This window comes from Miniopterus schreibersii (assembly GCF_964146895.1).
Source record: "Miniopterus schreibersii genome assembly, chromosome: 19".
NCBI lineage: Eukaryota > Metazoa > Chordata > Mammalia > Chiroptera > Miniopteridae > Miniopterus > Miniopterus schreibersii.
Window position 1 is genome coordinate 27,194,451 of NC_138119.1, and position 26,967 is coordinate 27,221,417.

At 48.9% G+C, this 26,967-nt stretch overlaps 1 protein-coding gene across 6 annotated transcripts in view; it reads right to left on the reverse strand.

The window, feature by feature from the left end:
- Nucleotides 1-26,967, reverse strand: part of HHAT (hedgehog acyltransferase) — a 179,994-nt gene that overhangs the window by 129,310 nt on the left and 23,717 nt on the right. For 4 of the 6 annotated variants that reach the window (XM_081121197.1, XM_081121193.1, XM_081121196.1 and 1 more), the window contains exons 4-7: nucleotides 25,469-25,582; nucleotides 18,430-18,624; nucleotides 17,312-17,527; nucleotides 11,339-11,510 (exon numbers count right to left, since the gene is read on the reverse strand). In XM_081121197.1, coding sequence (XP_080977323.1) covers nucleotides 11,339-11,510; nucleotides 17,312-17,527; nucleotides 18,430-18,624; nucleotides 25,469-25,582 — 697 coding nt within the window. The remainder of the gene's footprint in view (nucleotides 1-11,338; nucleotides 11,511-17,311; nucleotides 17,528-18,429; nucleotides 18,625-25,468; nucleotides 25,583-26,967) is intronic. The other 2 variants (XM_081121195.1, XM_081121198.1) reach the window with 2 other exon arrangements.

The following is a 26,967-nucleotide window of genomic DNA, read 5'->3' on the forward strand; positions in this document are numbered from 1 at the left end:
ATTAAAAATAGAGCCGCCATATGATCCAGCAATTCCATTTCTGGGTATTTATCCAAAGAAAACAAAAACACTAATTCAAAAAGATCTCTTCACTGCAGCATTACTTACAGTAACCACGACATGGAAGCGGCCTAAGTGTCCATCACTAACCGGATGGGTAAAAAAATGTGACATCTATATGTGCAATGGAATATTATTCAGCAACAAAAAAGAGTGAAGTCTTGCCATTTGTGACAGCATGGATGGGCCTACAGGGTGTCATGCTAAGTGAAATAAGTCAGACAAATACCATGTATCACTCACATATGAGATCTAAAAATAAATAAATGAATAAATGAATAAACAAAATAGATACAGACTCATGTAGATACAGAACAGGCTGGTGGTTGCCAAAGGCAGGGGGTGTGGGCAATGGGAATTTTAAGTAAAAATGGTCTTCAGCCGGAGAGAGCATCAAGACCAACCATGACCATATTATAAATGGAAAGCTGTGGCTCCAAGTGGGAGCCCCTGGATGAGACAGCTGATGGAGGTCCCCAGCCAGGCCACTCTCCCCCAGGCTCACCTGCCAGCACCCTGAGGGGAGATCTGTGTCTGGGGCAGATGCCCATTAACCAAGCTCACGGAGGCAGACCTATATGCCAATTCCCCAACTTAGAGTGAGAAGTAACCCCTCGGAGGTAACTTGGGCCTGATATTTTCAGACAAGAACCCTTTTTCTCTCTAGGTCAGCCACATAGAAAATCAAATTACTCAGAGAGTTGCTTAGTGAGGAAGAAATCAGGGCCAGGGCATTGGCCAGAGAACACAAATATTTATGGCATTCAGCTCTGAGAGATGGAGGCGTCGTCCCCACAACAGGGACATTCTGCCACCGGGCATGACAAAGAGAATTGCTAGAACACAGTGTCCCTCCCCAGGCATGGCTCTAACGGGAATTGTCAGGAGCTGCCTTGTGGATGTTTCCCCGTCTAGTTCTGACCGAACCACCTCCCCGCCTGGTCAGCAGAAGCTTTGCCTGCGTGTGATGAAAGCCTCCAGTGCAGCCGTCTCGGTCCAGGCCGACCCAGGCCCACAGCTCTGACCCGCGGTGCACCGACCTAACAGTCTGCTCTCAGGAACGGGCTGTATTTTCCCTATTCCCAAGCTTTTGGGGGCACCCCGTGGTCATTTCAGGCACTTCCAATAAGCAGGTCATAACAATGTCCATTTGTTGAATGAGCAGAAGTTTCCAAAGAGCTCAAACACCTCTATCACAACTATTCCTCTCGAGCATCCTTCGGACAAATACTGTGGTTCTTATTTTACAGAGAAGGACACTGAATTCAGATATGGCAGGTGGCTTTTCCGAGGTCCCAGAATTAGTGGATAGAGGGTTAAGACTAAAACTCAGATCTTCAGACCCCAAGTGAGTCTGTAGAGGACACCTGCTCTTCACAGGGAACATAAAGGACTTTGGCCGACCACCTGCATTGTTCATCTATAACAAATATTCACGGAGTGGCAGTCCTCAGCTGTGCATTCTTGTAGGCACCGGGACACCGTGACGACCAATTTAAAGAAGGTTCCTACCTCCGTGGAACATATATTACATTGTGAACGACAAACGAGGCCCGTTTCAGATGGTGACGAGCCCATGCAGAGGATGAGACGGCGTCATAAAGTGCTCACTGGCTGTTTCTGTTCCAGTCACCAGGGGAAACTTCTCTCAGGCAAAGTCGTTTAAGCTGAGATGGGACAGCAAGAAGCCACACAGTAGTGAAGAGGAAAAGCACTCCTGCTGGAAGGGGCGGCGAGTAAGAGCAGAGGTCAGAGGGCAAAGGGCAGGTGGCATGAAGCTAGGGAGGTGGGCGGGAGCCAAACCTTGTGGCGTTTTGTTGTGGAGGGTCAGTCTGGTTTTATTCGGGTACAGTGGGCAGCCACCAGTCACACTGCTCCAGAAACGAGCTGCTTTCCATAAGTCCCAGCATCCAGACCAGGTCCTACACCCCCGGGTCCCCGAGTCTCAATCAACCCGCCCACTATGGCTGGTGCACCAGAATTCAAGTACTTTACGAATATACATACAGTCTTTCCATAATCTAGTAAGAGGTACCTGAAAAACTCAGAACACAATTTATCTTGCAGGAAGGAGAAAGGTTTGGCACGTCTGAAAACCCATATTCCTAAGAGGTAGGTTTATAACCTCAACAGTCATGCAAATCAAACTCCAGGAAGCCCAGCGAGGCTCCCAGGAGGCACTGGCTGTCTCTGAGAAGAACTCAGTTGAAAAACGCTGGGAGGACGGGCCAGGCTCCACTCCACACCCACCCGACAGCAGCTTCTCCCTCAGGCCCATCCTGCTCCCCACAGTTCACTGCTCAGATGGCAGCTGACAGCTGCCTTCTCTGAACAGACATAAAAACCCACAACTGTCCCCTAGCAAGGGGATGTTCAAAAACCCCACAAGGCAGGGAGCGGCGAAGGAGAATCGGGAACAGAGAATGATGGGCCGGGGGTGGGAGACCCAGGCCTTCTAAATAGGAATTCATTGCATAAAAACGCAGTCCTCCACACCCACTCTCCAGCGCTGCCACCACGAGGAATGAAAATGGCCTAAAGTCCGGCTTGGCAATAAGTAGCCAAAGCCTCTGACCTGGGAAATGGCCCTCAGGAAACCATCAGGCACGTAAGCAAAAAGGCTGATGCAAATGTGTCCACTGAAGTACTGTTTATAACAGTGATGAGCAACAGAGAATCAGTTAACTAAACAATAAAGCCATAGGAAGGAACACCATGCAACTGGTAAAATCATACCCCAAGGCATAGAATCTAAGAGAATATTTCATCTCGTAAGGGAAAAATGCAGAATATATTAAGCTTTAAAAGTAGGTAGTAGAGAAAAAAGGGCAATGAGCGAATCCTTGTAAATAACCCAGACAAGAGACAAAAGAAAAATGGGAGGGCGGGGGTGGGGGCGCCTGGGGAGACTTGCACCGGGAGAGCGCACTGCTCCTGTGCTCACTGGTGAGCAAGTGACTATTATTAAAAACTCATTTGGGTAACAGTTGGGCATCAGGAGGGTGCAGAGAAAAATGATCAGAAAAGGGAGCAAGGTCCTTTTGGGGAAAGACATTTGGACCTGCACCTCTGTAAAAACAATTACTGAGCATCCTGCCCACAGATTTCCCTCCAGGAGTCCTCATTTGCAATTCTTAGATTCTCAGGCCATTCAACCACAAACTGCTGTAATCTAAAATCAACTGCACTTTAAGACTTGACTGCTGTCCTCCCTGACCTCAGTCCCACCGTCCCGGGCATCTCACACACACCCCTGCTCCCTGAGGCGGGGATATCGATGGTTTTCATTTTTACACATTTCACAGGAGAAGCCCACACCAGTCCTCACTGGTAACACTCAGTGTGATGGTGCCACCCACGCAGGGATGCACCAGAACCAAACGGGAGGGCGGGAGGGCCGCAGAAGGAGCCGGGGCCTGGAAATCAACACAGTGCGCTCGCACCTGCGCGTGGCCACCCACCAGCTGTCACCTTGGAAGGGCCATTGACCTCTGAGCTTCCACTTCCTAATCTATAAAATGAGCATGTGAGAGAATCTATGAGGTCTAATCTGGCTCTAAAACTCCAGAGTTCATAATCCCCTCAGTGTCTCTCCTCCAAAGAAATACCTGGACCAGGGGGAGGAGACGGCCCAATGTACCTGGAGCCCAGAGGACCTTCCCAAACCATTTCCATTTTACAGTAACTCTCACTGTACAAGTCTGGACCCTGCAAAACAATGTAGGTGCCTCCTCTATGGGCCTGTTGGGGAAGCTGTTCTTTATAAAGGCTCTCCTAAAGCATGTGTTTGATCCTGCAAAAGCACCACGTACATTTGCTCTGTGCTCAGCTCAGAGTTCTCACATGCAGGACCAATCATCCCAGTTTGTCCAGGACTGAGGAGTCCCCCCTACCCTCCTGATGAGACTTGCTTTGCCAAACCCAAGAGGGTCCTTGGCAAACCAGGTCAGTTGGTTACTCTCTCTCTCAATATATCTCTGAGTTTGGTTTGCTGCTCCCAAACCACCCTCTACGCTCCTCATCAAAACAAAATAAACACCCCTTTTGGACCTGTTACATACGTTGCTGCTCGAATCAGTACCATCACAGATCATCAGCAATGCACCTTGGGGTGCCTCAAGGATGCTTCTGTCCTCAGGTAAGCGTGCCTTCACTCGCCACATCCCATTGGGTGCTCTAGGATTGGCAGGGTTTTTTATAATCAATAAAAGAAAAAAAAACACGTGCAAAAAAGTTTTTGTAAGCCGCAAAAGCCATAGGAATATGAAAACCCTTATTTTTGCACTGAACCATCACCGAACGTTCATTCACCACATTGTTAGTGCCTAAAGAAGACAGCAACTAAAAAACAAAGAAAAGACAAGGCTGACAACCGAAGGGACAACTAAAGAATCCATTCGTTCGCCCGCTGACTCTGTGGACAAGTCTGTACGGAGCATTTATTCTGTGCCGGGCGAACAATCATGAAAGAGAAACACAATCACGTGGAGTTTACAGTCTCCATGTCTGCTAACCATTAATGGGTATTAATCAAAGCATTTCACGAACACTGGCTCCATTCTGGTTACCTCTAATAAAAGTTAAAATATTAACTATTTCACCCTTGAGATCACAGAAAAATAAGAATATCAACAGAATATCCATCTGTCTCTCCTAAAACATTGCATATTCATGGAAGACAGACATTAAGTCTTTTTTTTTTTCTGGTAACCCTTCAGAGGATCTAACACCACTTATGAAGTTGACCAGAAAATTTTGAAAAGAGATGTCAAAGAGCAAAAACGGAGAATGTTTGACACAAGAAGACAGAAAGGAAGCTGTGGCACTGCGTGTAACTAACAAGCTGTCCCCATCGTCCTGAGAACCCACGTGCCATTCTAAGTTCACATCCAATATCAGCTGCAGAGAAATCTCAGAACTTGGAGCAAAGGAAAGGAAGTGCCCTGTATTCGGTTTTCAGACGTTCTCAGCATACGTGAGAGAGAGAGGCTGGCACAGGATTGTGGCTGGTTTAATCTCGGGCACACGTCTTTAGAAACCAGCACGTGCGTTATGTAGTGCAGCGGCTCGGGAGAAGCTGACAGTCACAGGACAGTCATTTCCAATCACCAACTGGTCACAGGAGCGTTGGGAAGACATGCTCCGTTGCAAGAACGCCTGGGCAGGGAGCGGCAGTAAGTGTGAATTAGAAGGCTGACGCACCTCACCCACCAGGTGCCCACGGCAGAATCTCAGCCTTGGTCTCTGGCTCCCCCCTCTCCCTATCCCCACGGTCAACCATGTAGTAACGGCAGTCAACTCTCCTTCACGGATGTCCCAAATGTGTTTTTCCGTCAATTACCATAGATCTCGAAACACACACACACACACACACACACACACACACACACACACACACACCCGCATCACAGGAGCTTCTAACCATGCTAACTTCTTTCATCTCCCCAAATGCTCTTAGAGCTCTCATCTTTGGACTCTTGGATATGCTGGTCCCTCCTCCTAGAGCACCCGGCCCCCAACCCTCATCTATTACTTTTTCATTCCTAAGCACCCTCCAGGCTTCCTCTTAGACATTACTTCCTCCGAGGAGCCTTTCCGAGCTCCCTTAGACTGAGCCAGGCACTTCTCCTCCACGCTCCCACAGCACCCTGGCCTTCCACCCTCACAGGGCCTGTCTCCCTGCGCTGGAATAGGTTCTGATTTGGGGTTTTTTTTCCCCTAAGCGACTCTTTAGATCATGCATTCTGCAAGAACAGAGGCTGGACCTGCCTTGTTTACCTATGCATCCTTGTCATCTAAACCAAATCAGTTTATTTAAATCAATCAGTTCACTCACGAATGAGTAGAGCACAGTTCCTTAACTGCTGCTGTCAGTCTGGACCTCCCACTTTGCCACTAGACCGGCCAGACTCTCTGAACCAAGGAAGGCTGTGACCTGATTTCTGTCCGTCTCCCAAGCTGGATCTGTCCAGAAAACCAATGCACTGACAGGCACTGTGCTGAGAGGAGGCAGTGTTCTACAAATGAACCAAAGATGGCCTCTGCGCGTTGGCTCCTAGGTTATTTATTTCTTCACTCCAGGCTGAGACCCATTAGTTCAAAAGCCTGCCAGTGCCAAACGCAAACTTTTATCCATCCAATTGTTTTGAACATAGCCCAAATAAATGGACTGTTTGCCACCTAGAGCCTGCCTCCTTTGCATATCCTGTGAAACTGCCCAACATCTGCTAGTAACGGACAAGACAAACCTCCCAAGCCACTGCTGCCCTTAGGAGTTCTGTGACCCAGAGACTCCCGACCATGCTGTCCAGTGATGTCACCTCTGCGTCCCCCCTCCCCTCTGATCTCACTTCCCCCAGAGTGCCTTTTCTCTCCTCTCCTTGTGAGTGGGGGCCCCACAATGTAGCCTCTGGAGGGACTCCTATTGTGAGGGACTTTCCCCGAACGCACACCCGTCAGAGCATCACCCATATAAAGCTTGTGTGTGCAAGTGCCACCTCACGCTCATGTCTTTTTCCTTGATCAGCCCTGGAATCCCTCCAACCCCTACAGGCCGAAATCTGGGGAAGTCCGCATGCTTATAATTTCTATGTAGTCTCAGTCGGACAACTTCTAATCTGCCTTGTAACCCTCACTTTCCATTTATCAACTGACTTAGTATTACCTCTAAACCTAACCTTCGCCTGCAGAATTCTATTCCAGCAATTCAGAACAGTCTCCTAGCTCTCACGGCCCCGGTTATCCACCTCAAATCTCACTGGACTTTCAAGCTCTAGCCTTTACTCCCTTGTCTTGGACGACAGGTTGGGGCACTGGCTCGATCAGTCCAATCCATGCTTCTGGCCCACACTCCTGGCAAACAGCCCTGGAGCTATAACTCTATCCATGGATGATGTAAGAAAAGTCAAGGACTTGGACTGAGTGCTCTATGAAGTTTCTAGCTTCCGTCCCTAAGATTTCACGGTCCATAGCATTTGCTACAGAGCTTACACTAATGTGGCTGGAGACGGAACCAAAAACAATGAGCAGAGAGCAAATGGCACGGATGGGCTTGTCTGTAGCTCTACAGAAAAGGAGAGAGATCTGTTGGCATAAACAGATCCTGTGCCTTGATTTTTCTTGTTATTTGTTATGACACAGGGTGAGCCTGAGTTCCTGAGAGACGCTGGAAGGAAATAATCCATCACACGTTTCTCAAGGCCAAGCAGGTTTTCTTAGTGAGGTTAGAACTACCCAGAAATATCCAAAAGTGAGGTCTCACTTCCCACAAATCAATAGTGCAGTGGAGGAGAAACGTTAACAACCCTTGACTTGTCACTTTCCCTTGTGGACATGAGCCTAGGTTCAGGCTTTAGCCACACAGGACTCTTGCCGAGGGAGAGTGACGGAGTATCCGGAGAGAACGGCAAGGGAGGTGGGACGGTCAGAGAGGCAAGTGTGGCTGCAAAGGCTAGAAGTGATCGTGGTCACAGATGTTAGGGGCCTGTTGGTTTGAGTGGCTCTACCTGCCTATCCTCCAGGCCGCATAGTAACTTTTTACAGAACAAGGTGCCCGAATCTTTGCATTTTGCTCTGGCTGCAGAGGCATCGACATCTGACAGATACGTGCACAGAAGTGTTTGCTGCTGAGGGAAAATTCTCAGGTGCTGTCCACAGCATCTATCCAAAGAAAAAGACCCCCAGCCATAGCCTGACAATGGACCTATGTGTAATGCAGACACTAGAGAGAGAGAGAGAGAGAGAGAGAGAGAGAGAGAGAGAGAGAGAGGAAGGAAGGAAGGAAGGAAGGAAGGAAGGAAGGAAGGAAGGAAGGAAGGAAGGAAGGAAGGAAGGGAGGAAGGAAGGAAGGAAGGGAAGCAATATTTAAAGCAATAATGACTAAAAATTTTCCCAAAGTAATGTCAAGACACAAAACCAAAGATGCAGGAAGCTCAGAGAACACCAAGCAGAATAAATGCTCCCCAAGCTACCCCTACACATATCCTACTCAAACAGCAGAAAATCAGAGATGAAAAAAAAATACTAAAAGAAGCCAGAAGGGGAAACACCTAACCTACAGAGAAATAAAGAAGAATGACACTGAACTTTTCCTCAGAAACCATGCAAGCAAGAAGAGAGTGAAATATTTATAGTGTTTAAAGAAAAAAAAATACTAACCTAGAATTAATTTGGTACCCTATGAAGTTATCCTTCAGAAGTGAATGAGTGGCCCCCCAGCCTGGCTCAGTGGTTGAGCATCGACCTAGGATCCAGGAGGTCGAGGTTCGATTCCCGGTCAGGGCACATGCCCGGGTTGCGGGCTCGATGCCCAGCAGGGGGCGTGCACGAGGCAGCCGATCAGTGACTCTCATCATTACTGTTTCTCTCTCTCCCTCTCCCTTCCTCTCTCTGAAATAAAGACTTTTTTTTTTTAAAAAGTGAGTCAGTGGGGGCAGGGCATCTAATACTTTCAACAATAAAAAAAAAAGTGAATGAGAAATACTTCCTCAGACAAACGAAAACGGCAAATGGTTTTCAGAGAGAAGGAAAATAATACAGATCAGAAACTCAAACCAACATTTAAAAACAAAAAAAGGGTTACCAAGAGCATCGGGAAAGGAATAAGTGGAGGTAAAATAAAAACTTATTTGTAATTGATCTAACCGATAAGTCTTTTCAAAATAAAAGCAACAATGTATTGATGATTAGCTTATATATAAGTGAAATGAATGACAACCATCATACAAGTGATGAGGGAGGAATTAAGAATATTTTGTTATAAGGAGAATTTGGGAATATATCATTTCAAGGTAGTTGTGCTACGTTGAAGTCGTATATAGTGCTATCTAAAAAGTGGACTTGGATTAGTTGTAAATATACTGCGAACTCTAGAGCAACTACTAAAAATAGGTATAAGACGCTCCACATCATATATCAATAGGGAATTGCAAATTAAAACAAGATACTACTACGCATCTATTAGATTGGCCTAAGTCCAAAACATTGACAACACCAAATGTTGGCAAGGACGTGGAGCCACAGGGGCTCATTCCCGGTGGAAACACAAAATGGTGCAGCCACTTTGGAAAAGCACTTGTCAGTTTCTTACAAAAATAAACATTCTCTCGCCGTACCATCCAGAAATCGCACTCCTTGGTATTTACTCAAAGGAGTTGAAAACTTTATGTCCACCCAAAAACCTGCACACAGATACTTGTGGCATCATTACTGATAACTGCAAAACTCAGAATCAACTAAAACGTCCTTCAGTGGGTGAGGGGAGAAATAAACTGTGGTGCACCCATACCATGGAATATTACTACTCAGCACTAAGAAGAAATGAGCTACAAAGCCATTAAAAGACATGGATACACTTTAAATGCATATGACTAAATGAAAGAATTCAATCTGAAAAAGCTACATACCGTATGACTCAGACTGCATGACATTCTAGGAAAGGTGAGGCGATGGAGACGGAAGAAAGATCAGAGATGGACAAGGGTTTGTGGGGAGGAAGAGACAAAGCAGGAGATTTTTTGAGGCTGTGAAACTGTTCTACGTATAAAAGCAGATACTTGTCATGACACGTCTGTCAAACAGGCTGTACAACACTAGGGTACATCCTAACACAAACTGGGGACTGTGAGTGATAATGGTGTGTCAGTGGAGGTTCATCAGCTGTAACAGATATACCGCCCTGGGGGGGGGGGGGTGTTGATAGTGGGAGAAGCTGGGTGTTCAGGGGATATATGGGAAATCTCTGTGCCTGCTTCTTAATATTGCTGTAAACCTAGAACTGCTCTAAAAGTAAGTTTATTTAAAAAAAAAAAAAAAAAAAGTTTTAAAAAGGGAATCATAAACATATGTTTGAGAAGAGGTGAGAGGTGATGGGATTAAGGTGCTAACAAGGGGCTCCTAGGGTTCTGGTTGGTTGTTAATCTGAACGCGAGACGCTCCGACGAGTCACTGAGGACTCTCCGAGTCCCCGGAAGGCCGCCCTGTGCTGACGTGAGAAGGGATGGCTGCTGAGGCGACAGCTCGGCCTTATGGCCTCAGCCTCTCTTTGAGCTGTGTCTTCGTTACTCACCGTTCAAATCACCCCAACTGATATGGCCTCTTAATCTGAACACAGCATAACCGGGGTTCGCTTTGGTCTAAATCATCATTTGCCCCCACTCTGTTCAGTCTGACCGAATGGTTAAAACCTTACGATATTTGTTTGAAAAGAAAGACTACAATCAAAACAGCCCAGCGATTTTGCAACCTGAAAAGGCACCTTCCTTGAAAACACTCTGGTTAAGCGCGTGTGACTCCAAGGACAATCAGGATTGGTTTTTAAAAAAACAAAAACAAAACACAAAATACCTATAAATCACCAAACAGATAAGGAGTGAGGCTTGTACTCTTGCCCTCGGCAGGGAGCCGCCTAATCTGGCCGGAAGATCACGCGCGTCCCATCGGAGCGACAGGCCGGAGGTCAGACCACAAGGGTGAATTCGGTGACCACGGGGAGTTCTCGAAAGGAGAGCAAGCAGGGAAAGGAGGGGATTTAGGTCAGAATAGGGCGAAGCCATTGCTTTTTTGGCCGGAGGAATAAAGAGCAGGGGCTTCTCCTAAGACAAGTCCTAGGCTGGAAAATGAATCCTGCTGAGGAAGTGGCTTCCGTCCCACCTACTTGCCGATCTAAAGAAATGAGTGGCAAGGAAAAGGGGCCAGGCCAAGGACCTACACGCGCTCACACACCATTTATTTTACCTACCGGCCACTCGAGGAGGCAAGCCCTTCACGTGCACGGCTTCAACGGATCCTCAACCAACCCACAAACCTTGTTCTCTGCGCAGATGGAGATGCAGAGAGGCCAAAGGCTGCCCCCGGCAGTAGGTGAGATTCCAGCCTATGCTGTCTGACTCGAGAGCTCACATTCATGTGCTTTCCTTTATATTATATTGCAGAACAGCTCAGCCTGGGAGCACTGCCTCTTAGCAGGGACTCAGGGGCTGCCCTCAGCGTCTCTTGCCTCTCCTGCCAAGTGCTGTGCTCCCCACACCAGGAAGGGGGTAGCCCCAATTAAACTTAGTCAGATTCTATCATGAAAGGGGATTGTAACCATCCTCCGTCCCCAGACCACAAAGCTCGTCCCTCACCTCCACCAGGCACCTCACACGTGTGTCATCTTGGCCATAGAGAAACTAGGTTAAAAAAAGAGAGAGCTTGCTCGAGACGACTGCACCCCCACCAGTCCCCAGTCCAGCTTCCCTCCGAAGCTAGCTCTTGACGTCCGTCTGGTTTCCGCAGTTACCTAAGGTCCAGCAGGAGACGGCCCTCAGGAGGGGGGGGCTGCCGTAGAAGGCATGCATGTACATGAGGTGCACCATCAGCTCGGCCAAGCACCAGCAGCCGCAGAGGCGGCCCAGCGCCCGGGCCAGCACGGAGAGGCGGGGCCGCGGTGAGCACTGCTCCTGCTGCTGCATCTAAGGTGGAGACAGAGGAAGCCATCAGATTGCATCCATCCTTCAAATCTGCCAAACAGTCCCCAGGACAGTGGTTTTCATAAACGGCCCACAAACATTATTGCTGTATCTACTAAAAAAGGGTTGGTTTAGTTTGCCTTGGGAACACTCCATGTTCTTGGGTAAAAAAAAAATTCATGCCTGAGCCTGAAAACTGTCCCTGAGTGAGAACAGGGTGGGGTCGACAAGCTAGCCTAGGGCTAGGAGCCAAGGCGGGCTCCGCGGACCTTCACGCCAGCAACAACCCTGCAGAACCCTGGGGCTCTGGGCTCTCTTGGGGTTCAGCGTCGCCCTGCTTGTCTCCATCCATCACCCACGCACATCTAAGGCGGGTAAAAGTAGGGCCAAGTCAAGAAGGGGCCCAGGACTGGTAAGAGAAAGGCAGAATGGGACAGAGCCTGAGAACCAGCAACAGCTAGGTGCCGGTGTGTCATCTCAGCTTGAGTTGGTCTTGAAACAAGGCAGAGTGAACACAAACGGGGGCAGCTCATGGCACTGTCTCCCGCTGAGCAGGTGGCACAGTGTCACAGTTAAGAACACGGGGTCAGCTTCTAGCACAAACCACACAGCTGTGTGAGCTGAGCAAGTTACTCTCTCTGAGGCTTGGTTTTCTCACACATAAAATGAAAAAAAGATTGTTGTGATGATTGAATATAATAAACAAAGTACTAAGCACAGCACCTGGCACATAACAAGCGCCGGACGATTATCGTTAATGTCCGATCATTTCGTGCCTTGTATCGCACACGCTTCACCTTCACCCTCCTGGCATCCGGGGCTACTAGCCACAGGGCACAGTTAGGAGGCGATTCAGAGCCAGGTGTCAACGGTGACAGGGATGTTTTCGTTATTCACAGATATAGACTCAATACCTGTGGACAATACAAACCAAAAAAATCCAAGTCCTGCCCAGGTAGCCTGGCGCTGTGGTCTCACCTCACGGCCTGCTGTTCAGGGATGCACCAAAATTTAAAATGCAGAGATTCGGAAACGCATAAGGGTGCTGCGAATCTGAACTAGACGGGCAGAAAAGCAGGAGGGCGCGTGGACGTTTCTGCGTGTGACACTGACAAGATTTTGTGTGACTCAAGGCCGCCTTGTGACGAGCAGGTGAGAGGATTCATGAGGGATGAAGCGGGGTCTGCAAACACCCACCGGCAGAGGCAACCGGCTGGGCTCAGCACACGGCAGCAAGGGCCCGAGACACGGCATCCCCGAGAAAGGCCGTTCCTGGGGGAAGGTGACCCAAGGAACCTCTTAAGCTCCACTCTCCCCTAACACCAAGGCATGGGGGTCCCTGTCCATCCAGTAGGAAGAAAGGAGGTGCCCTGCATAGTTCACCTAAGGAGCAGGATGCTGTCCCGTCTCCGTGCAAAGCGGTTCATTCGAGATATTTCCAACCTGGGGGGAGTGCCAACCTTCAGACCACTGGAAACTGCCATCAGTGGGAATTTAAGGCGCCACTAAAAAATTACACATAACTCATCTGCAAAGTGCATTTGAAAGCAGATTATATTTTAAAGCCTCATTTCATGCAAATTGCATAAAAAGGAATATCAAAGGCTTTTAAAGATATTCTGATGATTAAAGATGACAGTTTTCAAAGAGGAAAAGTTCTTTTCCTTCACACGGTAATAATAATAATGTTTGAGAGCACAAACGAAAGCCCTCCCCGGAGCCAACCGCTCACTTGTGCCCCCTCGGCCCCAGCCTCTGTGTTTGGATCAAGGGCACTGGAATCAGTGGCTTAACCCTTTGTGGTGGGCGAGCTTCCGTCCAGTCAGTGGTCACAGACCACACCCCTACTCCCAACAAGCCAGTCCCTAATCAGCGCCTCACTGCCCCTCCCCAGCTGGGTAGACAGTGGTCCTGCCAGAGCGGCGAGGGGGGCTGCAGTGGGTGTTGCTCCCACAGGACTAGGACTGGTCTGGCCGGCCTGAGCCTCCAGACCCGCATGTCCACAAGCCTCGCCGCACCTTCTCTCTGACTCCTGGGCACTCGCCAAGTGGGCATGACAAGGCTCACCTCTTTATTCCTTCCACCCCGATCTGCATTCCATTAGCCTCTCTCTGCCTCCACGTTACCGTCTGTAAAGTGGTAACAGCAACAGTATCTCTCTCTCCTAGGGCTGCTGCGAGGATGACATGAGTTAGAACATGCAGAGCCTGGCTCGGAGCAAGTGCTCATCTAAGGTTATTTATTAGAATTCGAATTATTCCAGGTAGATGCTAGAACCAGAGACCATTCCAAACCCTGAGCAGTTTGTCCGGGACACTGACTGCCTATCCAGCTCTTGCCAGCCCTGGCCACTCGGGGGCCGGGCTTTCCCCTGTACCTGCAGCAACTGCCTGGGTCTCTCTTCCACAGAGATGGAACCAGCACACTGGCCTCTTCTGAGGCCAGAATGGCCACTGCCCAGCATCCCCTGCTGCTGCACCCACCCACCAGACTGGACACCCAGGGTCCATGTTCCGGCCTAAACTTACCCCAGAATTGCGACACACTTTTAGCTAACAACAGCAACAACAGTAATGGTTAACACCTCATAGTGTTCAGGTGTCAAGCCACATTACTTGTACAAACTCATTTAATCCCCGTAACAGTCCTGTGACAGAGGCATTAATATTCTTCCCATTTCACTGATAAGGAAACTGAGTCAAAAATAAGGTAAGTAACTCACCAAATGCTCTCAAGCCAAAGCAGAGCAGGGATTCAAATCCTTTAACAGGGTTGGGTTCCAGAGTCTCTGCTCTTCAACACATGCAGTTAGTTCCCCATTTGCACACTGGCTCTTCTCGGACTAGGAGCACGAGCTCAGCCAGGAAAAGGCCCAGGTCCTACCACCCTTGGGCCCGCCATCCTGCTCCACACCAGCCCCCACGGAAGGATTCACCTGCTCAGAGTAAGATGCGGTGGGCCAGGCTCCACAAACAGCATCTCCTGCCTTTCCCTCGGCCCTTGGCCCTCCCACACTCCTAGCTGAGTATCTAAAGTCCACAGACCAAGGGAGAAATATAAACAGACCCCATGTTCCTGAAACTCCAAATGCCATCAGAGATGACCCTCAAGTTAGGGCACTGAGGCCTTTCAACAGGCACATTTTACCTGCTCATGATCGATGTGTGCAGATTCCACATGCCTTACGTTACAGGGGACACCTCTTCTTTACTTCCCTCTTCTTGTGTTTGTGGAAATTTACGGGCTGAAAAAATGGATGGAAGGAGACATTCTCCCAGGGGCGTGCCTAACAGCGTCCTCTTGGCCACCTTTTCTGTCCTGGGTTGGTTTCCACGTGAGGCTCTGCTGCCCCCTGGTGGCACAGCCTCATTCCCCAGCTCTCAGTAGTTTGTAAGCGTTGAGCCGAGAATCTAAGAACTGGGAATTTCAGTATTAGGAGTCCTTCTATCTGAAGGCACTTATTCATCCACTCAAGCACTCGTTCGGAGCAAACCTTGCTTACAAGTCCTTCCAGTTAGCTTCCTTCCTCCCCATCCCACCTTCCCCTTCTCGGCCTCTCGGAAAGACCCTTCCACCACTAGATTAGCTTCCTAGTTCAACTGCCCTCCTTCGACCCCCCTTTCTCATAGGAGGTTGGTGCCCCACAGTCACCTTTGGCAACTGCAGAACTGCCTTCTGTGTTTCCCTGTGCCCTGTAGCTTACTGAACATTTTGCCTTTTCTAGACCAACTTTTCTAGGAATCTTCCTAGACCATAAAGGTTTCAAAACTTGTTTTTCTGAGTTCCCTGCTTTCAGAAATTACTACCAATTTGAAAGGGGTAAAAAAGAAACAGCTAGGACACAAATACCACCCAGGCTCCATACCTGAGTCCCTGCAGGAAGACACCAGCCCTTCTCTTCCCCAGACTGAAACTCAAGAGAATGGGCGCCCTTGGATGAGAGTATAGGTGAGCAGTAATCTCAAAGCTCACCTCCACCTACAGACATAGGACCTGCAGTGGCCTCCCATGGTCCTGCTAGACCTTACACAGGCAACTTCAGAGGAGGAGATGAGAAAGGAAAAGAATTACGATCTTCATAATAACAAAGTGTGCATCCCCAGGGCAAAGCTCCTCAATGAGCCAGTCAGGAGAATCATGTTTCCTCTTCATGAATTTAGTCCATGTTTCCCTGAGAATTACTATCTGGCTTCAGAGAGGGGGATGGGGGGGAGAAGGGGAGTTAGTCCAAAAGTTACTGGCTGCAATGTTGGGAAGAAGTGAAAGCTCACCATGGTGAGGAAATTGTAAAAAAGACAACTCAGAGGGCCTGAGCCCACCCTCCACTGCACCCACACCCCAACCTCCTGCCTTCTGAGGAGCTCAGGAGCGTGGTTCTAACCTCTAGATGCACCACAATCACCTGGAGGCCTGTGAAAAGGATGTCTGGGCCCTACCCCGGAGCTGATTCAGCAGGTCTGGGGTGGGGCCTGAGGATCCGAGTCCAGTGAGTTCCCCGGGGGATCCAGATGCGCGGGTCCAGGGATCACGCCTGGAGAACCACAGTTAGATCAGCTGCCATCACTATCCGCCTCTGCCTTTTACAGGATAATTTTAAACATAATTTTCAATCACAGATTTAAAATTACTTCAGGACAAAAGAATGATCCTCTGTAACCCAAACTGAGCCACTCAAAACCATACGCTAAACTCGCATCTGCCTAGAACACCAATGTCACTTGAAGATTTGCAGAGGGGGAAAATGAAGTCACTTAACTCGCAATTTTAAAACATGGCATTATTGTTCGAATGCAGAAATTGTACTTTTGAGTACAATGCACAACTGAGTGGAATTTTTAAGACGGAATTAAGGGATTTCTAAGAACCCTCTGACTTTTCCAGGGGCACATTTCATTTCAAGTTGTCCTCCAAAAATGCTCCACAGTGGCTCTGCACTTCTAGACCTCTGTGTGTGTGTGTCTGCGTGTGTGTCTCTGTGTGTGTGTGTGCAAGTGAGAGTATGTGTGTGTGAGCTCGCATGAGTATGTACTGTGCACATGTGTTCGATGTGTGCATATATATACTGTGTGTGTGCATGCATGTTATTTTTCTCACCTCCATCAGGATTTTACTTTGCTGGTGGGAGGTAGGACTGTCCCTGAGAAATACCATTTTAGGTATTTTCAGTTACTAACACTGTAGGTGGATTAATTGCATTACCATGTTCCATGAGGCTAGCTGTGGCATCAAGAAAAAAAACCTAAGTGGGAGGAAAAATGAGGTGGGAATGATCGAAGGTAGCTCGACATGAGCTTCAGACAGGCTGGCAAGGGTCCTGGGCAGAAACAGGCACCAGACGTGAAAACACATCCTGCTGTCCAGCTCCCTTCGACTCCCCCCATCTCCCCATCACAATCGCCCTGAACAATTCCCAGGCTATGTCGGTTTGTAAAAATAAAAGCGAGCATACTACTTGCCATCCAACAGCCTACACAGTTTCTCTTTCTACTTTTCAAGCAATGCCATGAAAATCCAGTTTCTTCCTTCCCTGGGACTGCCCTGCAGCGTTCCCCTCGAGTTCCTCGCTGTGCCCAGTTATTAATCCTGGTTGCCACAGTCCACCGAGAATCGGGACAAGCCGAGCTTTATTTTGAGGACTGATTTTCCTGAAGTATTTCTTGTGTAAAAAAAAAATCAAGACAATAATATGTGTTTTAAACTTATGGGCACCCCTGAATGAAAACACTCAGGGGTCACGTGCGTGAGCATGGGGACAAGGACAGGGGCTTAAGCTACAGCACAGCGACCCAACCCCAGGGACCCACCTGCCCGATGAACTCCGGGAAGCTGAGGACGGGCCCGTTGTGGAAGACTGGGTAATAGAAGACGTAGGCCACCATCCAGGGCAAGGAGTAGACGGCGCGCCCGCAGGGCAGCTGCTGCCAGCAGAACTCGAGGCTGAAGCTGGTGTAGGACAGGCATCGGACGGTCAGCGTGAACTGCAGCAGGTAGTACTCGTTTTCTGTCCTGTACCACCCTCTCTGAAAGCCACCAGGAGAGAACAGCCCGTGAGCAGCGAGGAGGGGCCTTGTCCAGTCCCCAGGGAAGGAGGTTTCTTCTACCAGAAAGGGAGCTGAGAACCACCGGACGGCAGGTAAGTCTAAACAAGCGGTTAATGAGCAGCGGGCAGGAGAGAGCCTCTGTCATCAAGCATCGGCTCAGCATTGAGCCTGATGCAACACAACGAAGGTTTTCCCCACGGGCACCCGTCGGATACATCCAGTGGGTAACCTGGAGGTTAGCCACGACCAGCGGATACCTCCACAGCTCCTCCAGCAAATCTGAAGGCAACGAGAGGCTTACAAATGCCACACGGGTTGTCCACTAGTTCATCTTTGCCATCACGTTCTTTCCCGTGACTGCCAGCCCGGGGCACATCAACTCTAAGTGCCATCCCTTGAATCAATGAATGAGTGAACGAATGAGTAAAAATAAAGACACCGCAAGAGTTCCATTCCACAGTGACTTAACGAAAAAAATATACAAAACTCCCCAACATTTTCTGTGCAAAGAAATACCTGCCTTGTCTGTCTCGGGGGCTATCGTGGGCGCCAGATGAGATAAGGGATGTGAGAGCTTCCTATAAATTGCACCGTACTCTACAGATGATTTTTTATTAAACGCGTAGGGAACTGTTGCTTTCTTTTCTCTGTATTCCTGCCCCTCTGTTCCTGTGATATGTGTCACCATCGGTGCCTTCCCAAACTGGGAGAAAAGCTTAGCCCTGTGCAACCTCAGAGGGTTAAGACACAGCCACCGGGCCACCAGGAGGAGCCCCACCACAGTTCCCCAACTGGCTGCTGCCTGAAAACTAAGGGAGCCACCAGAGGGGGCCCCCATCAAAGGGACACTCGCCTTCCCACGGGTGAATGGAGGCACCTACCTTAATCTCCTCCACGCCTTGCAGCCTGAGCGTGGAGAGCAGGAGGAGGGAGCAGAGCCATGACAGGAACAGCGAGCGGAACTGGGCTACGCAGAAGGAGACGACGGTGTGGAGGAAGACCATGGCTGTTCCCGGGGCCCCCAGCGCGCACCAGCAGGCCCCCATCCCGTAGGCGGCGAGGATCCAGGGTCTGTGCTGTGGGCAGGGGGCCCGGTGCAAGACACAGAGGGACGGGGCAGGAAGGAAAGACAGACAGAAGGGTGAGCTAAGGGGCACTGTCGCTGAAGGTTCGACATATGGGAGGCCAATGCTTCATGACCTCCTGTACACACTCTCCTGCTAAAGTGAAGGTGAAAGAGTGTTGGTGAACATCTCTCAGGCGTTTTATTGAGAAACCTGGGCCGTCCAAACCACGAAAGGCTTTTCAAGTCTAAACTACAGATTTAAAATTAAATATCTAATTACATTTTCGCTTTATTAGGATATTATTTACAGGCAAGTTTATGTCACAGGAAAAGTGTGTCTTCCCTGCTTTCTGTGACATTGAGGCCTTGGCATAGTCAACCCGATGAAAACATTTAGTCTCATTTTAGGAGAAAATGTTTTAATAGATAAATCTTTCTATTTAATTATCAAGTTTTATAGTGATTGACATTGCTTAACTAAATAAATTAACATCCCTTTGCTTTTATGATATTCTCTTTATCATATCTGGTTACTGAAAAAACACAATATGTTTTAACATTGTTTGAGAGGCGACATATCATAGTGGTTTAATTACTCAGGCTTTGAAGTCCAACTGCCTAAATAAATCCTAGTGTCCCCTTTAACTAGCTGTGTGACTCTAGTCAAGTTGCTTCATGTCTCTGTGCCTCTCAGTTTTTTTCGTATATAAAATTAGGATAAAGCCGGTATCTTCTTCAGAAGGCTGTGAGGATGTAGTAAGTAAATGCATGTGAAATGCTTACTACAGTGTCTGCAGACACAGCAAGTACAGTAGAAAATTCTAGTTGTTATCCTACAGGGAAATATGATGTGTCTTCTCAGGGTGCATTTTAAAATATGGTTTCCAGGAATGTCTTCTTGTAAAAACAAAAAGACTTCTCTAAGGGGAAGGCAGATGTGGGCTGTAAATTGCAAATCCCATCCTCAGATGCTGGCTCTTCCAAAATATTGCTGAAGTACAATTTTTCCCAAACCTATACCCCGGCTGGAGAGAGAACACTGTAACCGAGCGGCTACGTCAGCCACTTTTAAGTTCCAAGAAAATCAGAGAAATCTGCAGCTTGTTTTTACTATTTTTCCATCCTACTACCCACAGAAAACAGCCACATAAATTTGCTTCAGACTTTCCCCCAAACGCTCACCTCTGGGCAGAGTGCAAGCATAAGGAACAAAGTCGCCAGAGACTATTTTAAGAAGTAGTTACAACGAATGGAAAAAAAAAAAAAAAAAGGTTCTTTTTCAACATGACCTACAGCATTTAGCACCTGGAATTTTTTCACGCTACAGACATACACATGTACACAGCTACATTTTTATTAAGTGCTATTTGATCCATTTTTTTAAAAGCCTGTTTTCTGGGATTCATTTGGGAATTTAACCACAGACGTAAGCTGCTTCAGCTTGGAAAAGCTGAACGAACCCTCAGGAAATACTTCATAGTCCTGTGCAGACCCCGTCTGCTTGAGAGATTCTCTGATGAGTTCAACCGTGCTCACAACGGCTACCTTGGGGGCACAGGAGCTTGTCCCACAGCCTCACCTCCCACTGTCTTCCTCCAGCCAGAGTCCAGGCAGACGACATGTGATGTCCTTCTCTCTAGGACGTCACAGGAAATGCTCTCATTCACACCGTGTTCCCTGCAAACCCGGATGCTGCCCACCCGTCCACCCCAGCGGGTAAAAGCAACTCTCCACGCATTCCTCACGAACGGGTGATGGAAACGAAAAGATACGCACGATGCAGGAGAACGCCTATGAAATACTGGTTTTCATACTTTGTCTATAAAAATGCAATGGGAATCCCATCCTCAAAGCTCCGCTAAAATCCTAATGAGCACGAGTAGTCTTCCAAGCCTCATTTCAAAAATTACACAGCACGGAACCTATGGGATTAGCTTCTTTCCCTTCAGCACAATTCCCTGGAGACTCATCCACGTTGCTGCAGGTGCCGAAGCTTTGCTCCCTTCTTGCTGTGTAGTATTTCCATGATGTGGGCGTACCACCATCTGTTTAACTGTTCACCTGTTGAAGGACATCTGGGCTATTTCCAGTTTGGGGCTATCATAAATAAAACTGATATGAACATCTGTGCTCGGGTTTAGTGTGAAAATAAGTATTCATTTCTCTGGAATAAATGCCCGAGTGTGAATGAACTTGCTGGGTTGCATGGTAGTTATGTGTTTAGTTCTGTAAGAAATTCCCAACGGTCTTCCAGGGTGGCCAGCTTACCTCCCCACCGGCAGTGTAACGAGTGACCCAGTTTATCGGGATCCCCACCAGCGTTTGGTGTTACAGCTGAGTCACTCTGGTACTTGTGCAGGGGTATCTCACTGCTCTTTTAAAGGGTATCAACCACGAATGAGCAACCTGAAGCTTGAGGATAAGACAGGTTGAACTTTGCTGGATGCGAAGTTCATCAGAACTATCCCAACCCCCTTGAACTCTTTATTCCAGGCTCTTTCGTTTCTAATAAAGATAAAAAGGAAGGCAGGGAAAGAGGAGACACTTTAAAAAAAAAAAAATCTAACATTAAGAAAAAAACTGTACTCAGTTTTGTGGCAGTAGAGATAAAGCCAGACTAAGAATACTATGGCCCTTCTGAGGGGGCAGTGCTTACTGCCCGGGATGAACTAGGTGGGTGACCGTCCCTCTGCTCCCACTGTTCCCTGTGTTTACACTGAATCATTTCTCAAAGAGGGGAGGGGAAACGGACTCTCTACTTGATAGCCTTCCTTAGAAGGCTAATATCCTGTCTTGTTCATATGACAACAATGTAAGCCCAGAATCCAACAGGGTACCTAGCATATAGCAAGTGTTTCATAAATACTGGATGGGCGGATGGATGGATATGCTTCCCCAAGTCTTCGGATTTAATCTCGTAGTTATGACTAAGACACGACAAGAAATTAGCATTAAAATTTGGGGCTTTTTGGTCCACTAATGTGAAATACTGCTGTTTTCCAAAGTCTCTACTTGTACCACTTAACCCCTTATGAACAAAGGCTGTTTTGCCAATGCATCTGGAACGGGAGCCTTTTCACATCTCACTGCCTCCTGCCTGTTTCCCACTCACAGGGTCTTTTACGTCGGGGGGGGGGGGGGGGGTCTCAAACAGTTCACACCTGGTAGGACACAGACACCCCCTATGAAAGCAGACCTCTGTGATGGCACTGCTGCCCCTGGCCCAGTGAAGTCTTCCTGGCACAAACCAGTTGAGCGGGCACATCCCCAAGGCTGAAACCAGCACCTGAGAAAAGGCCGGGGCCTGGCCCTCCCTCCTGTGGCGGGTCTAAGGTCTCCAGGTCTTCACAGGGGGTCAGGACGCAGGCACAGGGAGAGCTGGCGGGCCCTGCCCCCTCACACAATCTCTGCTCTCATCTGCTCTAGCCTTTCTGGGCCGTGGGCGGCAAGGACTGGTAATAGGATGTGCCTGAGTGGTTTCCCTCACTATCTTGCCTCTGTCGGGAGGAATGAAAATGCAAAGCCCCAGTGAAGACTCCTGCTGGCATCTGTACCAGGCTTTGCTGTGTGCTAATCCCTCACATCTGCCCAAAACCACTCTGTGGGGCACTGTTTGAGAAATAAATAAAAGGAGTCAATCAATAATCCTTACACATGGTATAATTTATTACACACTACATAATCAAGGGGAGCTGCTGCTGAAAAATATATCTATATATCTCCACAAACAAACAGGGAGAAAACAAAACCAGCCCAGAGTCCCAGCAACTCCACCCCGGCCTGCTTTTCCTGGGAGCAAGGCTGGGGGACCCCTAGGAAGCAGACTTCATCCCCCCTAGCTCTGCAGGGACGGAGGTGGAAGAATCTGGTTCCAGGAAAACCATTAGTGCCTGAGATTCCTATTAGGTGTGTGGTTTTGGTAACAGGCTGGAAGGGAGCGCCTGCTCCCTGTAGCCCTCCAGAGGTTAGTTTACTCGTCTCAGCCCACATGCTTCTCAGTCCTGTGGCGGGTGAGCTCAGCAGCCGGCCCAGATGCTAATGGTGTGGTTTCTGCCCGTCAGGGGTGCAGTGAAAACTCCTCTGCGGTTAGCAACGGCCCCACCCGCAGCCCCCAAATGGGCGGCCTTCTCAAAACGTTCATGCGGGTTATTTTCAGTTCTGAGGGCAGAGAACACAATGCCTCAGGTGGTGGTGCGGCCACGGGGGTGTTGAAGAAAGGAGGAACTGTGTGACCCGCCCAACACACAATCCAATCATAACAAACCCAGGGCCAGGGCCCAGAGCCGTCATCCAGCCGTCCCTCCCAGGGTACCGGGCCCTGAAGCAGGCTCACCAAAACCCAGAGAGCCCTACCCATACCCAGAGGAAAGGCATTTAGCCTCAGCCAAGGAGCTCAGTGGAAAGTTTTATTACTTGTCATGGCAAAAAAAGAAAGAAAAAGAAAATCACGCTCTTGAAAACAACCTGCCTGTCTCTGGAAGGAGGCAAGGCTTGCAAAGGAAGAGATGAGATGAGACATTAGATGGCGACGGGAAGCATCCTTCAGGGTTTACGGGCTGTCACATGAAGAGTGGCTAACATCTGGCCCTGCACAGCATTGTCCAGAGTTCACGATGCCTCCAAGGATGGGGAAATAGAAAAACTCCAGCCCAAACCTTCCACCCTGAGTAAGTACCAAACGCCCACCCGAACCAAGGCCATCTGGAACACTTAGTCCAGGTGGTGAAAGCACAGAGCTCACGGGGCCAAAGTTGTGGTTCATTCTTACATAAGAGCCAGGCAGACTCGCACAAAGAAAGCACTGTGCCCCAGCCCCAGCCAGAACCCTGTGCCCCAGCTGTCGCACAGATCAAACCCGTGGCCACCAGGGGGACGGGACACACACACACGCAGATGACTCTGAACTCTGCTCCATTCCAAGAAAAATGCAAAGCTGCCTCCTACTGACTTAGGATAAGACATGCTCTGCAGATAAACAGACAGGCCCACTGTCCACCACGCCTGGGTATGAGACACAAAGCTAAAAGAGGCAAACAGCTCTCCTTCCTTCCAGCCACAGCTCAGAGCCACATCCTTGGAAGGCCTTCCCTGTCACCCCAAGGCAGATGTGGCCTATTCCTTCCCCCAGGCACCCAACCCACCACCACATCAGGTCCAGGACTGAGACCAGTGTTCCATTTCCTATGTGACTTCTCACCTCTCCAAAGGAAGGGGCCGTGTCTCCCAATCCCTTCCCCAGGACCCAGCATACACTTGAAACAGGGTCAGAGAAAGACAGTCATGAGAGGAGTGTTGGCAATGACTGCAGACAGCCTCTGCCCTTAGAGGTTTGGAATCTCAAGACAGTCACCTCCTTTCTTGGACAGCACGGGGCGGCTGCTCCCAGGAGCACACGCAGACCACAGTCGCAGCACACGCTAATCGCCAGCAGATGACAGCAGCAACCGCCACTTACTTGGCTTCTATCATATGCAAGCATAACCTTAAAAAACATCAGAGCCTCAGCACGACCGCAAGAAGCGAGGGCTGCCATCTCTGCCCCACAAATGAGGACATGAACTCAGAGAGGTACTAACCAGCTTGCTGAAGATGGTGCAGCTTAAACCCCGCAACGCTGAGAGTCATCCAAGCTCCTATCCACGCCCGACACTGACTCCCCAGGTGGAAAGAGCCTTAACGCAAAGCGGAGGGCAAATTAAATGGAGGGACATCGACGCCCTAACCCAGGCAGATTTCTGATGATGGTAAGTACAAAATAGGAGCTGAAAATTAAGGAAGTTTGGAAAGAGGGAGGAGCGTCCAGCCAAGAACACAGAGTTCATCTACACTCTGCATCCTCGATGGGGGTTATAGCTCCATCATCAGAGGGGGAAGGGGTTCTTGGAGACAAGAAAAAGGTGCCCCTAATGCATAAAGCATAGGCATGCCCATAGCGCATCAACTGATATTCAGTGTATCTGTGGTCAAAATTTCACAGAGAAGAGGCAATTAGGAAAAAAATAGCTAAAAAGGCTCCGAGGGTGGGGCCCGGGGCGGGGGCAATAATGAAACACTGATCTGCGAGAGGCAAACAAGGGGCAAGAGTGAGAGGGAAGCAAAGGAGACCAAGCAGACGGGCATGTGGGTCCTGACGCACGTGGCAGGGTCGTGGGGCAGACAGGACATGAAAAATTCAGTGTGCCCAGCGCAGCCTCACCTTTCCCTCTACCCGCCACTCACTTCTTCCACATGATCAATTAAAAATATATCAAATATCAAACACAGAGAGAGGAATATTTGTAAAGTTTGCAAGGTGTACGAAGAACAATGAAATAGCACCGCATACCCACCAGCAGCTTAAGAAAGACCAGGCTCTCAGTGCGGTAAAGGGCCCTGGGCATCCACCCCCCACACACACCCCACACCCCACCCCGATTCCATCTGTGCCCCTCCCAACCAGCCGAGTTTTATATTAATTTTCCTGAGTTTTATATTCATTTTTTATTATCTCTCTTTGTAAATTTGCAAGTGTGAATTTAGTTTGCACACTTCCGAGCTTTGTATACATGGGGTCATACGTGATAGATTCCACTGCCACTTACCTGATTGGCTCAATGTCGTAATCCAGAAATTCATGCATGCTGGTAACTATAGTTTTACTTTAAAACCTTTGCATTCATTGGTTTGAAAAATCACTTAGAGGAAGGACGTGGGGGATAAGAATGCGTTACCCCTGTATCTTAAATGTCTGATCGATCACAAACAGGTGTCCAAGGCTAATATCCACGTCTGACTCTCACTCAGCTCGGGGCCCTTTCTTCACAAAAAAATCAAGGCGAAAGAAGCTTAAAAGGAAATGCTGCGCGTGGTCGTACCTTCCTCGCGATCTGGTTGGCCATCTGAGACACAGCCAGGTGGCCAAGGAGAAGCCACACCAGCCGCTGCTTCCCCCACTCCATCCAGAAGCTCCACTCAAAGTCGGTCTGGTCCTAAATGGGCCAAAGGGGAGTTTATCAGAAGGATTCCAGTATACTCCAAGGCAGAACACAAACTGCAGTTCATAAACCAACTGGAAAGAAGGCCAATGGGAGTCCAAACTCTACACAATGGGATTTACACAATACTCCCAGCCTTTCCCCCACCAAACCCCAACCCACACACACTCTCCCCTCCAGGCTGGCTGGTCCCATTGCCATTCTCCAAATAAGTGTCTTTGTTAAAGCTGATTCCCCAGGACACTCTGCGGGATAGAAACTATTATTCTCATTTTCTAAAAAATGACAAGGGGGTTAAACAATTCAATTCAGTTACCCGGTGTCACACAGACAGGGTAATGAACTGAGGTCATCTCAGGTTAGTCACCTAGGCACCTTCAGTGAACACAAGAAATGCAGACTGGACACTAGTAAAATCGCTTTAAAGTCGTGTTACCTCTTGCTGCTGCAGAGAGGCAAGAGGATGATTTGATAGAAAGACAGCCATAGTTCTGGGCCTCTTAAACAGTGGCTCCAGCTGCCTGTGAAACAATGCTTTTTCTGTTCTTAGCAAAAGGAAGGGTCTGGCCTGGTGTTCTTTGCCGTCTCTTTTCCCGCAGATAGAGGTGCTCACGGCGAATAAACCCTGAGAGAGCTGAGCTACTCAAGATCCTCCAAACAGTCAAAAGAAAGGAACGGAGAGAGGTTCTAGAAACCGTGGGCTCACATCAGCTTTCAGAAAAACTGCCACATCTGAAGTGCCACCGGGAACAACCATCTTAACCTTCCCCTCATAAGAAAATGTCTGTTTTATACGGCAGATGCCACCAGCTGACTCAGTCAACACCCCTCCCTCCTCCTGCAGCAGTGACTCCCCACACGACTAAGGTTGGGAAGCAGAAAACTACATTTCCCAGAACTCCCCGCAGCCGGCACATCTGCCTGGGACCTTGCTTCCGGCGAACACACGGGAAGACTCCCAAGGTGGCAGAAGGATGGGCTCTCCTTTCGGACTCTCCTGGAAGAATGGTGGCAGAGGCCCTTAGGGTGCTCCCCAGGAGCCCCGGTGGAGACTCCGAGGTCCAGGCAGTCGGAGGCGCAGCGGCTTCCTGGCGGGGCAGTGCCGACGAGTGCGCACCCCAGGAGCTGTGCCGCAGGGCGACCGTGGGACCTGCTCCTGGGGGCTCACGGGCTGCCTGGCCCTGCGGCCCTTCTCGCTGCTGTGAGACCTCCTTAAATTCCCACGACGCATTCCCTTCTGTTTAAGCTGACTGGAGGGGATTCTGTTGTCCCAGGGAAACTTGATCAACATACTTTGGGGTTTGTTGGTATGTTCTGATCAGCATACTTTGGAAAGAATTTTTCTTGTGATTGCAATCCAGCTTTAGAAACATTATGGA